Here is a 16415-nt window from a genome sequence, read left to right on the forward strand (position 1 = left end):
AATGCCATCCCCACCAGCTCCTCCACTTAAATCCTGACAGAGGGCTAAAAGACATGGGCTCTGCAAGGCAATTTCCACGCACATCGGAAGGGATGCTGCCACAAAAATGCCTGCAAGCACAATTTACTGCGCATGATAAATGTACAAGATGCACAAGGCCCATCATTATCACAATATATCAGTTCAGTAACATATTCTGGACATAATGTACATTCTAGAGGAGAGTAATCTCAAAAATATTCTACAGCAAACTAAGTATTGTTGGATATTTATCAATGATTGTCTTGTGCTTTCATACAGGTTGTTGTAAGGTTATCAGCACATGGTACAATATCAATGTTGTAGGCAACAGTCAAATTACACTGCCAGTTCACTCCAAACTTCATTTTTCCAATTAGCACCCTCCCCTCCAAAAAAGGACCCCCCACCCAGCTTCCCTGCTATCTTAACTCTGAAATAGGAGCTCTATTTCTCTGAAAAATTAAGACTGCAGAAGCCTTTAAATTAACATTCTCACAACATAAGGGCAATACTTTCCCCAAAGTAGACCAAAAAAACTCCACCTCAATCAATCTGACCCAAGCTGTTAGAGAAAAATGGAAAACTCCTTGCAAAATTAAAGTTCAGAAGGGACAGAAAGTTTAAAAACTATCATCTAAGCAAACACTGAGATTAAACAGCACCTTTTGTCTGTTGACTCCTGCTGAATTTCTTATCACCATTCACTGTGAATAAGGGAAAAAAAAAAAAAAGACTGAACTTGGTCAGCAGAAGATTGGATTGTAAAGGATCAATCAGCTAGACTTCAGCCCTTCCCATTTCCTCCCTCCCGCAAAATACAGGGTTTGGAAAAATAAGCAGTGTTTATTTACTAACAATGACATAAAATACATCTTAATATATTTTTATTTCTTTACAAATTAAAAGATGCATTGGAAAAACAAGTGAAGAAAATGAAAGGTTCATTTATGATTTCATTTCCACCCCCCACACCCTCAGTATTAATACTAGAAATTAGTATTTGCGGAAGTCTGTGGTTGCTGCGCCTTATATTCCTGGGAAGTTGTTTTTCCCCCTCTGGTTAAAAATCCTCTAGATTTTTTGGTTGGAGGCAGTATGTGGAGTAAAAAGTCAGCCACATTCATACAAAAACGCTGAAGGTTCTGTCAACTACATCTTGAAAGAGTTTCTCCATTACAATTTTCATATTCCCCTTTCTGTGTAGTGATGGGAGGGAAGACAAACTAGCAGCATTAGAAGAAAAATGGATTTATATACATGCTACAGGATACGGAACTAAAACCACAGCCAGATATTTTTCTGATCTTAACAAGGACTTTCCTCTGAAATATCAAGCCCAGATAATATGTTCTCTAATCCACCCACATTCTTCCTTCCACTTTTAGTGCTATTGGTAGCTTAAACTCCTGGGTATTGTAAGAACACTTGTTAAGTGTTCAAGCTAAAATATGTAAGCCCCCTTTCAAAAGTGAATAAACAAAGCCCTTAGAATTCTGAATTTGATTTACACTCGTGCCCTCTTCGCAGGAGTCTTCTCATCCACCCTTGCAGAATGGAGCAGCAGAGTGGCCAAAGTGGATGGATTAATCTGTCTGAGGTATTTTAGTTTAACAAACAGGCTTATAAAAAGGTTTTGTGCAAGCTGATCAGTAGGTAAAATGGGGGAGGGTATAAACATCCAGTAATGAAACTCTTCACTATGACCCAGATGCTTTCAATAACCGAAATCAGGTACTTGCAATACCTACTACAGTACAACTAAATCTTAGTTTTTGTATCCCCTTCTTTGTATTCCAGGGTACAAAGCAGTCTCAAATTTGCATCAGTGTAACTCAAATTCCTGCTTGTTTGCTATAATTCACAATAATATGGTTGAAAATGGACATTTCCTTATCATTCAGTTCCTACACAGCCCTACATCACCTTGTTAAAAGTATTTTCTGCTTAAGGTTAAGAGGCTTTTGTTCCCACCACCATCTGGATAGACAGGTAAGCTCTGCAGGAGAGGCCATGGAACATGGATTGAGTAGGACATTACAGAGCTGTGCAATGAGAAGGAAAGGAGTCACCACACACGCAACAGGAAGCACCATCTCTACCCCTACGCTGTTTGGCTGATGATTGCTGCTCACTGAACTATTACTTACTCCATTACAGATCTGCACAGCAACTTACAGTACAGGGAAGATTGTGGAAAGAAATTTGCCCTGCTGCCTCCTGGCTTACCACGCATTTCCTTTTTTATGGATTTCTGGTTCAGACAGCCACATGATACATCTGTGCTCTGCAACATCATGTTTCCCTCTTAAGAAAAGGAGACAAAATGTTTGGCTGCTCCAGCTCCCATTACCTGACCTGCCTCTTGTCCTCCCCACCTGTGCATCCTCTTCACACTTGGAGCACGCACACGCACCCATACAAACACACAGCAACTACCAGAAGTTTTGAAGAGTTATCGCTTTTTCACCCAATGTTGAATCATGTACAGTGAACTGAAAAAACCTACATTCATTACGACAGGATTAGCGAGCATGGGGTTGGGGGGGTGAACTCCTGCCAAGCACAGGAAACAATTTAGGTACAAGTAAAAGACCTGGTATCAAAGGCCTTTTTTTTTTTTTTAGCCCTCACCAGGAAATTTTTTCATCTCTCATATGGGACTGGGAGAGGTTGAAAGGATTTCTGCTTATGCAATGTGTATTAAAAATTATGGAATTGTACAGATTTCTACGTTGTCCTTTTTGAGGGCGCTGGGCCTTCTGATCAGGTCATTAGTGGAGACTGAAATGTCACTGCTGAGTTCCAGCATCACTTCCTCCTCTAGCTCAGTAGCTGCCGAATCTCCTTGTGCATGTGACACAGGAAGTCCACATATGAAGCCCCCCCACTCAGGCTCTTGTCTTCCACTAGAAAGTGTTTGAACAGCATTTCCAGCTTATCTTCTTGCTTCACGATTATTAACTACAAAAACCAAAACAAGAACAAAACCAACAGTAAGTAGTTAGCAGAATTAAAGTTCTTGGAAAAAAGAGCAAAAAGCTAAATAGCTCAAAAATCCGAAGACAGGTAACCAGAATCACAGCATATATGGCTTATGTGCTTTGACTTCTGTAACTAAGGTGGGTTAAGTCTTAATCATTTCTAAATAGAAGGAAAATACCATGTACATGGTTCATGCAGTGTTATATTATGATAGGTCTGAAAAAAACTATTTTTAGAACTATGGTAAGCACAGAACTCCAAAACTAGTAACAAAATTTTTTTCCGATCTTTGAAAACTTTATGTTTGAATCACATTTATGAGATCAGGAAGAATAAGTTCAGCATTGCAGCATTACCAGGCATCACCTGCTCTGCTAAAATGGAAGGGGATTTAAAGCTACAAATGGAGGACAACATTTTTACCTTCATGTAGCGGGATCTCTGCACTTGAAGCATGTCAACAATAAATCGTACTTTCTTTGAAAAGGGGTTTTCCAAGACAGGCAGGGTACTCTGGAATGAAAGATATGCAATTCCCATTAGTCACGCGAAGTAGAGCAACATTAAACAAAACTCAGCAGTTTTTTCATATTACATAACGGTAGAGATGTATCTACCTCCACTAACGTACAATCTCTTTGACCTCAACTAGTTAAAAGAGACTATTACATGATATCAGAATTAAAGGTCAATTACTTGTTTCATTTACATATCAACTGTTTTCCTCACCTTCAGTGGAAATGTGGCTTGTCAAATAAAGCCAGGCAAAAGCATGCCCAACATGCCCAGACTAGGGACATTTCCACTAGTTTCACATACCTGTGCTTCTCTTGTTCCTAGTCTGAAAAATTTAACACTATTTTCTCAACTTGCTTTCTCACTGTTTTAAGTTTTGGGTGACTATCACAGACACTAGCTCCCGCACTGCCATCCAGCTCACCAAGGCATTGCTAATCTGACTGAAGGATGACACTCCAAAGAGGTTCTGGATCAGGCCTTGCTGCACGTTGACTCCCACCCACACAAAGATGTTCAGTCCATTCTCCAGCAGGTATATATCACCCTTGGAGAGACGTTCCTCTGAGTTCCGGATTGCTGCTGGCAAGCAGTCACTGTCAACATCTGCTTTGGTCTGGTTTAGAGCGAAATAAAAAATAAAATCAAAGTTATAAACCAGGAACATCTTATGAAGTCCTGAAAATTTCTGCCACAAAGACCCCAATAGTTTCCTCATTTCTAGGACTCATAACACTGCAATAGCTGTGACTGAAGTATTATCTTCCTTAGCTTAGTTTTCTTACTGAACATGACAGAAGCAGTTCAGAGACTCTTGGTTAGCAAAAGAGAACATAAGACTGCTGTGAAATTACTCTGTGGTTCCAGTATTGCCTCCTGGAGTAGGAATGTAATTAGTTGTTAGTGTTATTCCAGCAACTATGGTACTAAACAGTCAGAATAGTACATGGAGTTGACCTGCAATGATGAAAATTACTATGTAAAGTTAGAAGAAGCTTTAGGACTTTTAAAAGACTATGAAAGGGTCAAGAGAGTCATCTTTGCCACTACTCACATGCTCACAGCTCAGAAAAAAATCCCCCAGCAAATTCACAAGATGCAATAATGCATCTATCACCGAGTGGAATTAACTGAAGTATCTCAACAGATGGCAGATCCCAAATCCTTCTCAAATCGTTTTCCCTTGCTAAAATATAAATGCCAGTCCTTACGACGAGTCAAGACAACAGCAAGTCCCAAGTGGTAAGAATATCCTGCATTACTCACCAGGGGCAAAAGCCTGGGATAAAAGAAAACATTTGTTTCTGCCACATCCATGGATGTGACTAACTGACGAATGTAGGCACGGTCATCCGTTGTGACCTCCGGACCAGGCTGAAGGACGTCACTCTTCAACACACAATTCAAGTACACAGGAAGCAGCTTCATGCATTCAGGGAGGATCAGCTACAAGTCACAAACAGACAGAATTTGGTCAGCTGTCTTGCTGAATAAGGTTATGTTTGACAAAATGAGGCTTGCATGAACCAACAAAGTGTGGTATGGCTGTGAGGAGTGAAAGCTGATAGTCTAATTATATCATGAACTTGCAAAAATAAGATAAAACTTCTCCCTGGAGCAGACCGTGCTTCCTGGGCTCCAGAGAGATGTAAGCCATTCTCAACTATAGTTTTACTTGCAGTCTCTCTACTTCCCTAGGTCTTCCCTTTGCAAATGTCTGCTGAGCAAAGCAATTGACTTTTTTTGAGTAGGAAGAAGCTCTCGGCACCTTTTAATACCCGAGCCTGTGATTCAAATAAAAGCATCATTGTTTACCTGGCCAGCAGAAGAGGGACTAGCACAGTTCTTTCGATAGCAAGCTAGGATCTGGGCACACTGGTTGATCAGTGCATCTCGTACAGTCTTTACTGGACTACTCAGAACTCCACGATACGCTGCACAGAAAGAAGAAGGAGATGGACAGCTATCAAGTGATTGCTCATGAACAGTAAAAAACCCAACACTACCTCCACAAAGTAAATCTAAACAACTATTGTTTATGAAAGTCTTTTTTCCCTTCCCTTCAAACTTGTGGGAGAGAGATGATACATTCCTACTGAAGATCTGAAGAAGCTCATTTATTCTGTTTTATTACATATTCTTTAACACTCTATCTCCCATGTACTTTAAAATCCACTTAGTCATACTTGAAAGCATGGGGTACTATAAAAACCTCTTTTTATAGCCTGGCCGTCTTTCTTTAACAGACTGAAAATGGACTGTTTCTTACATTTTAATGGTGATAAACAAATACAACTCTAAACCTCTGCTGTATCTGTAGGCTTTTATTGCAAACTAGAAAGGGTAAATAGGGTACAATGCATAAAAGTATGATATTTAACCTAGATCTATGAGCAAAGGCCACCATTTCCTATTCCTGGAGCAAAAACCTGGAACAGTTAAAGAATGAACTGGTTTGTCACTTCAAACCTCTATTAAAAAAATTTAGGCAAGAATTTGTATGAAGGATAAACCTACACCCTGTATCTGTACCTCTCATCCTAAGCAACAATACTGTCATCACAGCTTTATGTTCTCTCCCATAAATGACTGAAGTATCAGGATTGCCACCTGACATTTGATGTAAAGAAAATAAACAGGTCTCATTGGATGACAACAAGCATTTTAACAGCAGTTAAAGGTTACAATTCTTGTTACCATATTTACCCTTACCATATTTAGCCAAGTAATTGATGAGCGTGTCTGTCTCACAGTTTCGATAGAGGTCAGCAAGCTGCGTGCAACAGTTTAAGGAGAGGTTGTGAATGCGGAGTCGCCGCTGTCCTGTGCAGCTCGTATATAACAGAGCACACTGTAGGAGATAAAAATGCCAGGATATAGAAAAATGAGGACCTACTACAATAAGAAAGGCAGGGTTTGAATATACTTCATTGAAAACTAGGACTCAGATCCCTAAACAAATAAGATAATTACGTAAAAGACTTGCACAATAAGCTAAAAACACACGCTAAGAATCAGGGTCAATGAAAGATAACAAGCAGTAATGTTAGCAGTTTGTATTAAGGGAAATGGTCTTGGAAAATAGATTGTACTTTGAAGCTGTCTAGGTCACCCTGACAACAAGTATGATGAAAGGTTAAGGGTATAGTAAGGGGCAGAAAGAAAGAACAAACAGTTCCTTGAAGGAGTGTCTAATAATTCAGTTCAGAGCAACCTCACCCTCTTCTGCAACTGGCACTCTCCCCAGTTCAAGATTTGGTTCCACTTAGAATTGTCAACAAAACTGTGTCAAAATTTTCAGTTCACTTCTTTCTCCTAGAAAGCATTCCCCCTCACCTGAAGGAGTGCACCACTGTCTTCACTCAGTTTGTCATCGTGCTTGAATTCCACTGTGATTGTTTTATCACAGTCCAAACCTGCCATCTCTACATCAGTTGTGTTGCTCATATAGAAAGCTCCAAAAAAGTCAGTTGCTCGAATACCTAAAAAAGAAAAGAAAAAAAACCAAAATGAACCACAATTTTCAACAGAATAACAAGACAGACAGCCTTTGGAGCCCTGAAAATCTGGTCATCGGTGACACTAAGCTATCTTGACAGATTTCAGCAGGGATCTTTGCTCAGTCTCGACAAAAGCCTTAGGAATTCAAAGCTTTAGCAGAGCTTTTTGCATAGCCTAGTCTCAAGATGTTTTAAATTAGGGAAAAATCTGTTACTTGCCATATGACATGCTTGAAGTGGTCACTTTATTAAGACTCATTCATGCTAACACCCACCTGTGCTTGTGCGCACTCTCATTACAGCATCAAATCCCACTTCTTTCTGGACATCTCTTCTCAAGTCATTCAGGAACCTATCCTGGTCTGTCTCCAGCTAGAACACAAGCAATAATTCAAGTTTCATACTCCCATAAATCAGAACTGCTCCATAAACCATAAAGTAATTTGAAAACAGATACTATCTCCTGCAGTCTTACTTTAAAAATCAGCCATCATACAGGGCTCAGTGCCCTGCTAATAAAATATCGTGCTAAAAGGTAACAGCATAGCTTTTCTTGTTGTTGTTTTTGTTATTAATAGAGATTTTTTGTGTAAAGACAAAAAGCTAACAAAATAATTTTGGTGAAAATCTTGAAATATAAGTAGCTATTTATTTCCAAAAAGTACTTGTTCACTATGGTTCACACTATGAAAAAGAACTCTTAACTTAATAATTCTTATTTAGATCAAATACCAGCCTGAGTCAATGTCACTCTTACCTGAAAATATGCATACTTGTAAATAGAGCCTCCCGTCTGGTAAGTTACTACACCTAGTGTCGCCACATCCAAATACTGGTTTGGAAATAGGAACAGATCCACACAGCAGCCCTGGGCCACACAGTCCTTGGCCAAGTTGTTGTAAAAGCTTGTCTGTGGTTGAAACAAAGTCTATGAAAGGAAGTCAGAGACGAGATCAGAAGTTTGTGATAAGAAAAGCAAAGCGAGATCCAGTTTATAATCCCAGTCAATACACTTTCACTCTAAGTCTCTCTTCAGGGAAATTAGAATCATATAAATTCTTCCTGACACTGCTTTTGAAAAACTGTTGAATATTATGAAAATTCCTACAAATCTTGCTTTAATTGTAAGTTCAGCACATTTACTTTAACGCAGCTATGGTATTTTACCCTGTATAAGAATCTAGATCTATGTGTTTTTGTTATCATACCAGAGTTATCCTTATGATGTGAAGTCTACACAGCTCTGCTTGAGAACAGAAGATAAAACTGCAGTGTTAAAAGATACTAGCTGGGGTGGTTATATTAGAGAATGGTTATAGTAGGGAAGCGATCGTGCCCCTGTACTCAGCGCTGGTGAGGCCGCCCCTTGAATACTGTGTTCAGTTTTGGGCCCCTCACTGCAAGAAAGACATTGAGGTGCTGGAGCATGACCAGAGAAGGGCAACGAAGCTGGTGAGGGGTCTGGAGCACAAGTCTGATGAGGAGCAACTGAGGGAACTGGGGTTGTTCAGTCTGGAGAAGAGGGGGCTGAGGGGAGACCTCATCGCTCTCTACAATTACCTGAAAGGGGGTTGCAGAGAGGTGGGTGTTGGTCTCTTCCCCCAAGTGACTAGCGATAGAATGAGAGGAAATGGCCTCAAGTTGCACCAGGGGAGGTTTAGGCTGCATATTAGGAAATATTTCTTTACTGAGAGAGTGGTGAAGCATTGGAACAGGCTGCCCAGGGAAGTGGTGGAGTCACCATCACTGGAGGTGTTCAAAAAACATGTAGACATGGCATTGTGGGACACGGTTTAGTGGGCATAGTGGCGTTGGGTTGATGGTTGGACTTGATGATCTTACAGGTCTTTTCCAACCTTAATTCTGTGATTACGTGCTACCCTTGTAATCTTTTTGTTGTTGCTTCAGTTATTTTATCTCATAGAGAGTATAATACAGACTTGTAATGTAAGCATCATGCAAGTCATTACTACCTTCTCCTTATCTGTGTTGATCAGTTTCTTATCATCCCTGTTCTTTAACTTCCCTGGGGCCTCTGCGATGGGCAGAGAGGTGTGGAAAATGAAGAGCTTGCCAGCACACTCAGCTGCCTGCAGGAAAGCAAGTGCAATAGTACAGGTTAGAAACATTTATAAAAACTGTAAGGGAAACTGTGATTCAAGAACTTCAGTTCTTTATGTCAGGAAGGCACTCTATCAGACACACAGGCTCAGTGATCACTTGGTAACTTCAGTGGTATCCAACACAGGGAGCACAGCTTACTGCTTAGTTACAAAAAAGCAAGTTTCAGTTCTACTGGAAATGTACTAGTTCCATGGCAGGGAGAAAAGGACTGGCTCCAAGGAAGACACAGAGCAGTAAGCAGGACTCAGCTACAAAAGGTTCTGCACAAATGCGTTAGATTGCTTTCTTCTCTGATTTGCAGTGACTGAGTTTGTGGGAAAGGAAGAGAGTCACAGAAATAGCAAAGGATTTTGTAATCTGAGCTTCAACAGATCATGAATTTTAAATCAATAACCTATGTCAACACTTACCATTATTTAGTAGGTTATTTTCTCTGTCACGTGCAGTATGTAAACAATCCATTAATAATTTATATTATTTCTTGATTGAACAGTTGTCATGAAAACTGAGTTGAAGAAAGATTTCTAAGGACTTACATGACAGAAAAATAGAGCTATATGAACAGTTTTGGATAGAATCATACAGGCAATCAATTCGATCAGTATATACAAGTCAGAGTTAGATCACGCATGTAATTATTTGGATGAAGTACTGGAACGGAAGAATTTTAGAAAAGGTTTACTGGGTTAGCACATTGGTGCAGGCAACTTCAACAGATTGCATTCTCTCCTTTTATTTAAGATTATAGCAAAGCTTTAAGCACAGGATTAGAAAGACACCATCTTACAGAACTCCTCAATGGGACATGACAGACTTCAGCATTTGGTTTTAATGTTGGAGGGTCTTTTTTTTGTAGGTTCTGTGAACTGTTCAAAGCAAAACCCAGCCAGGTAACTGAGATTAAGCCACAGGTCTTGTACTTTGAGCAAAATTATTATTAAAAAAAATGGGTAGAGAACAGATAGCTAGCTACATAGAACCGGAGGTACATGCACTTGAAGAATGAGTCAAGTACTCCCTGCATGTAGCACATTTACCAATGAAGACTTATGAAAAGCTTTAGAATTGTCTTATTACTGTGTGTTAGCAGAATATGAACTTCAGAGTCCTCAGACTGAAAACAATTTGCCATGACAATGCATTTACTAACCTTCAGTGCCTCCAGCCCTGCTTGAATCACAGGTGCAAAAACAGTTTCTGTTTCTCTTGTGTCTGCAAACATTTCTGGAATCTGGTCCAGCAAACTAGCAAAGAACAAGAAAAAGGAGGAATTCAAGATTCCATTTAATTGGAAAAGCCACACAGTTGCAGTTGATGACCTATGAGACTGAGATGGTTTAAACAAAAGTCCCTAACATGTCTGTAAATTTGCATAATTTTTACAGTATTTGGCATCCCATTATTTATCTGTGGAAGAAAAATGATGCTTTCTCATTCTTCATTGGCTTGTCTCATCCATACCCTCAGTGCTTGCTATATAGCCTCAACTGCTGCCTACTCCAATAGCTCTTCTGTATTTCTGCTCTTTTAATATATTCCAATATATATTGTAAGTAAACTCTTAGGAAGGACTAGTGACTCTTGGCCTCTGTTTGCCAGGCATCCTGGGTACTATTCAAAGATTAATAGGCTTAATCCCCCATTTTGTATTTATGCTTATTAATGCACAACAAACCAGCTAGAAATTTTCTTTAAAAACATGCAATGCCAGGACTAGTTCCTAAAACATAGTTAGCTACACACCATAGTTTAATTACAGTTCAAGTACCATGTTAAATAGTTTGCCAAAACTTTGGTAATTTCTCTTTCTTTCCTTCTAGATTTTATCTTCTCTATCCCACTCATTCAATTTTCTCCACAGAACCAAAGTTAGACACCACTGGTGTCTCAGTTTACAGTTATTTAGGTAGTTGCCTTAAAGACAGTCATTCAGTATTCTTACCACTTTCACTCTGCATCATTCTAGTTGTGTTTTGTTTTTTCTCAGAAATTCCCTTCTGTACTAAATCCCCTTATATAAACCCTCTGCCAAGCTGGACCATGAGCCAAATACACCCATGTCCATTAATTTTACCATCCTACTTTGCCAGCTTAATCTCAAAGAGTTTAAGAAGTTAAAATACATGGAGTAACTTCTGGGTGAGTAACATAACAAATAAGCAGTGAACATTACACTTTTAAGTGCAGCACTTGAATCTACCAAACAAGAAATTTACTACACACATTGTAAATCAATTTCTATTACCTGGCAATAACTGTCCTGGACTCATTCACATTCACCAGAAAACCATCAAGGAGTGGCACAAACATATCTGCCACATCTGAGACAACCATCATTTGTGGCTGTGCTAGTGAGCTCTTCACGTTATAGAAGTGTAACACTTTGTTGTAGGTGACAAAGCCTACTCGAATGGCTGATTCTTCCATGTTGCCTTCCCTGTAAGAGACATACTTGCCTTCACATCTAAGTAGGTAGTGAAATCATTACACAGAACCCAGCCCAACAAGGGATAAGGGAAAAATGAAAGGAAAGAAAATTTATTTTCACCTAGAAGGGTACCCAGAAAGATGTTTTGCTTGGCCTTTCTCTGAAGAAAAGCTTGATCGGATTATCAGATAATTTTTTAGTTTTAGCTTTTTTAAGGGAAAAAGTGACAGTTTCCCCCATTTTGCCTGGCTACAGTAATACACAATATACCTACCTGGGCAGGTAATCTAGGAGTGACTTTAATTCTTCACATATTAACCTCACTAAGCCACTCTTCACAGCATTGTAAGAGACATCAATCATGAAAATGAAAGCAGGTGGACTGGGAAACTTGTTATTCTGTGGAAGAGAGGGAAGAAGTCACATTATGGCCATGTAATGCAGCCCACAACAGCTCTGTAACACAGACAAATGTATGCCAGTCAAAACTAATAGCTTTCATGTACTTTTCTACTCATGAGCAGTAATTGTTTCTTCAGATCATTCTCCCATCCCTGCCCAACCAACAGACATTAAGCATACTGTGCTTGAAATGGACTGGTATTACATGCCCTAGACTGATTTTGCCATCGTTCAGTGAATAACAACCTAGTCACAATCAAATCATTCATTTACATGAGTAGGCCAGATAGGGAAAGTAGACAGGGAAGTTTCCTGCCAGTTCTCAAGACTTTGGAATCTGACCAGACTTGTTAGAGGTGATTTCATCAATACAAAGCAAAAGATTTTCTTCTCTGAAAACTGCAACTTTTCCTCTCTACTTAAATATCAGGTTTGCTTTGGGAAAGAAAAACTTGCTTCAGTCAGCAGTTTTCTGAAATCTGTAGATCATACTGGAAGGAGCACACAGAACAAAAGCAAAACAGAAGAACTTTCTTGAAAGTTGGGACGATCGCATCTTGTTTAAATTAAAAATGCTTCTTACGCTGTTAGAAGCAAGATAATTGTTTCTTCCCTTAATTTGAAGTAAAGCTGAGGTATCAGAAGGTAACCAGTATAAAGCTGCGATATTTAGACATTTATGTTCCCAGCATTTATTTCAGCAGAGATGTAAGTTGCTTTAATAAACACCTTGCACATATTTTTCCTACTCCTTAGAAGTTAATTATTATTTAAATCTTTTAAATTAAAAGTTAACCAGCTCTGACAATATATATTTCCATACTGTTCTTGTGTTTTTAACCACTATTTGAAATTTAAGTTCAATAGGTAAAATCTGTTTTATGCAACAGGTGGCACATTGCATAGTTACTATTGTACTTTTCTTGAATCTTCTTCTGCCCCAAGGCTACTGCAAGAGATTCCCTCCTGCAGAATTGCTAAGGTAGCAGCAGCTATAGCTGCTTGTATAGCTCCTGAAGAGAATGACAGAGGCAACTATAACAAAATTATATTATGTCATGTGTGATCAAGACTTCCTCTACTTTGGGAAGACAAGCACGTTATCTTACACAATGAAGTGGGTTGGATTAATGCTGTTAATTATCTCTGCCAGCTAGAAAGCAGCCCCAGACAATTCCTGTTATTCTCACTTTTAGGAAAATAGGCTTTTTATTTAAAAGCAAAACAAAATACAGTAATAAACACATACTACTGTACCTTGCAATAGTCAACAGTTGCTAGAAACTCATAAGACCCCAGTGATAACTCAGGACGATCATAGAAGTCTACTCGCTTTCCAGTATGATCCAAATGCTGGAAGTAGTGAGGTGGCACTGGAGAAGGAAAAAACATTAAATTCAGTGACATGCCCATGGTAAACACTGTGACTAGAGAGCTAACATGACAACACCTGTTTCAAATAAAACTCCAGGAAAGCAAGCTAGCACTCTGTGCTAGCATGCAAGTATTACTAAAAATATTCATGCAATTTAAGAGCATCATTAAAGACAAGAAGTACAGACAAACTGCTTCCAGTTTGTCTTATGCACCAGGTAGCACACTGTATAGTCACTATTGTACTTTTCCTGAATCTCCTTTACATTCTCATTTTACATTTCATATCAGAAATGTCACTGCAACACGCGCGTAGGATTCTTCTGAAGGATTTAGTCCAAAGGAAAAACATAACAATCTCATTTAAGTAGTAACAAATGACTACAATAGGGTTTGAGGCTATAACACTACTGACTCAATTCAGGCTTACTAAAAGATTGAGCTCCTTACTATGCTATCTGAGTTAGCTTTTTCCTTCCCTCCCCATACTGCACACGAGTAAAGCGTTCTAGGCACTCTCAGGTGCAGAGACTGCCAAAATCCTTTATTCAGAATAGACAGGGTACTTCTTACAGTGGATTGTAAAGCATTAAGAAGGAGGAACCAAAAGCATAACCACATGCCCAGTGCCCAGTACTTTTGTGCTGGCACCAGGCATTAGAAGGCAAAATAGGAGTTAAACTAAGTTTTTGTCTACAAAAGTCAGCTGCAGAAACAAAGAAAGCATTTCCCCTGTGCCCCAAGAACTGCCATGACAGAGTCCTTCCTGCAGAATTGCTAGGGTGACAAAATGTATTCCAGCTATAGTTGCCTATACAGCTCCAGGGGAGAATAAAGTGAGATTATCTGTAATGATAGTATTCACCAGCTTTAAATTATTCTAAGCATTCAAATTTTCAACAGTTCAAAAGAAAACAAAGTGCATCGTTACAACTATATATATAAGCACCTATCACTCTTCTCTCCAAGTACACATCCAGTACAAGCTAATTACCTGATTGTTTTTGCAGAGAAAACAGAAATGGTTCTCAAGCATTAGGTACAACTACATGGTATTTTCACAGCATTGCTTTCATCAGCAGTCTCTGAGCATCCCTCCCTTTTCTGGCCCTGCTCAGTTGTTACAGGTACAGCCATTCATACAGCTGCTGAGTGAGCAGGGACAGGGAATGCAAGCAGGCTGAAAATCACCAGACAAAAAAGTTTTTTTAAAGTTGGCCATTTCTAACCCCCGTCAGCTTCCCATTTTGGTTTGTACAAACAGTTGCACAGCATAACCGAGGTGATAAGAAAAAACAGTCCTTTAAAAGCCATCAGTGCTACCAAATGAAACACTCAAAACATCACCATAAGGTTTGTTGTACCTTACATTCAACTGCACCTTCAAAACAAATCTAAGAATGTCATGCTATGAGCTATACATAGTGACTTCTGCTTAAAAGGAAGCATGTTTTATATTAATTTAGAAGAGCAACTAAGATTAACTGGCATATATTGAACACTCCTATTCAGCTGTAGCAGATTTAGCTGCAATCTCATCTCTAGGCAGTGTTTAAACAGGCTTTGTGAGCAAAAAAAAAAAAACCAACCCTAACTCATGCTACTGACTACTGTACATCTCAGTCTGTCATAGAAAAATGTAAGTTTGAAATACCCTAAGAAAATAGCATAAATAATTTTTCAAACCACCATACATTATGCTACAAGAACCTCCCATTAAAAATTTGGTACAATAATACTGCAATTCATAAGCACCTACTTAATTTGAACATTATTTCAGAACTGAGCACTGAAGATGTTTTATAATGATTTTTTTACAAGACTAAACACACATTAAAGCACAGTATATGTTATAATGATCATAACATGATAAAGATTTATTTGCTTGCACCTTGTTCAAAGATCACTCCAAGAAAGCCTAGAGACCAATTTCCAGAAGAAGCCTTACCCTCAGTGACACAGCTGCAGAAACAACACTGGAACCTCCTTCCACCCTCAATGAATTGCATAAAAGGGCACATGTAAGCCTTGCACCTATTACATCGGACTGGACCGGATTCTCCATGGTCTACCAAGTAAGGAAGGGTCTGTGGAACCAGAGGGAAAAAGAAAAGAAAGGTCACATGATCATGAGAAAGAAGTGACCACACATATTGCAGAACTTGAAACTATCTCCCTGTACACTGCATAGGATTTAACATCTTGGCAGCTGTAGGAGAGAGTGCAGGGGGTGGGGGAAGCCTGAAAAAGTATTTCGTAAATGCTTTTCAACTCAAGCTCTAGAACAGCAGTTCTCCATGGACTGCAGTCATTAATGGGCTATCCCACTTAGGCACAAAAAAGTATTCTGCATGGTGCTGCACCACCTTATATAGTAGCCTGCTTGAAGAGCATGAGCTCTAGCAGGAGTACCACACGGCACAGCACAGATGTATCTCAAGTGAACACAAAAGACTGAAGCCATGCAAAGAATGGCTGTGATAACCTCATGGGAGTGAGCCGACAATTTACATTTCACCATAGGTTTGGTGTTTTAAAAGCAACTCTTCACGTCTTATGTTTTGCCCTTGTAAAAAGCAAGCTTTTTGACAAAATAGGAGCCAGTCATTGCCTTCCATAAATTCAAGAACACAGAGCATCCAGACTATCTTAAAAAGATTCAGCTGATAAGACTTATTTTTGAAGTCCTCCATGAAATACAGTATATCCATCCTTGTCTTGACCCCAGTGTATAGCAAGTCCTCAAAACTGTTATATAGTGATACCATTTTTGAACTATTACTGATAATATATCCTTTTAGCAGCCAAACCAGAATAAGATGCTTGGTAACTTCTGCAGCTTCTCAAGCTCAGAACAAGCAGGAAGCACTTCAAAATTAAGACAGAACTCGTGCAAGCTACACTTGTAGTTCAAAGCACCTTTCATAACTAAGAATCTAGCTCAAAAGAAAGTTTAACTACTTACTTTTAAATTTCTGACACTGAAGGTGTTCAGTCTTAATAGTCTCAGCCATCCTAAACCTCTGATCATGTTTAAGAGACAACATATTCATTGGAGTTGAGCAAAT

General features: G+C 39.1%; 1 protein-coding gene across 4 annotated transcripts in view; it reads right to left on the reverse strand.

Annotated features, from left to right (window-relative positions):
* Positions 1 to 914: 914 nt before the first annotated feature.
* The window catches only part of SEC24C (SEC24 homolog C, COPII coat complex component), a 32163-nt gene continuing 16662 nt past the window's right edge, over positions 915 to 16415 (reverse strand). For 3 of the 4 annotated variants that reach the window (XM_009822014.2, XM_009822013.2, XM_059820993.1), the window contains 15 exons: positions 15296 to 15434; positions 13231 to 13346; positions 11846 to 11970; positions 11389 to 11580; positions 10294 to 10387; positions 8993 to 9109; positions 7777 to 7947; positions 7295 to 7391; positions 6856 to 7001; positions 6232 to 6370; positions 5335 to 5453; positions 4786 to 4965; positions 3944 to 4135; positions 3427 to 3516; positions 915 to 2982 (listed from right to left, as the gene is read on the reverse strand). In XM_009822014.2, coding sequence (XP_009820316.1) covers positions 2842 to 2982; positions 3427 to 3516; positions 3944 to 4135; positions 4786 to 4965; positions 5335 to 5453; positions 6232 to 6370; positions 6856 to 7001; positions 7295 to 7391; positions 7777 to 7947; positions 8993 to 9109; positions 10294 to 10387; positions 11389 to 11580; positions 11846 to 11970; positions 13231 to 13346; positions 15296 to 15434 — 2058 coding nt within the window. In that variant the 3' untranslated portion in view covers positions 915 to 2841. The remainder of the gene's footprint in view (positions 2983 to 3426; positions 3517 to 3943; positions 4136 to 4785; positions 4966 to 5334; positions 5454 to 6231; positions 6371 to 6855; positions 7002 to 7294; positions 7392 to 7776; positions 7948 to 8992; positions 9110 to 10293; positions 10388 to 11388; positions 11581 to 11845; positions 11971 to 13230; positions 13347 to 15295; positions 15435 to 16415) is intronic. The other variant, XM_059820994.1, reaches the window with a different exon arrangement.

This window comes from Gavia stellata, chromosome 9 (assembly GCF_030936135.1).
Source record: "Gavia stellata isolate bGavSte3 chromosome 9, bGavSte3.hap2, whole genome shotgun sequence".
NCBI classification, from domain to species: Eukaryota; Metazoa; Chordata; class Aves; order Gaviiformes; family Gaviidae; genus Gavia; species Gavia stellata.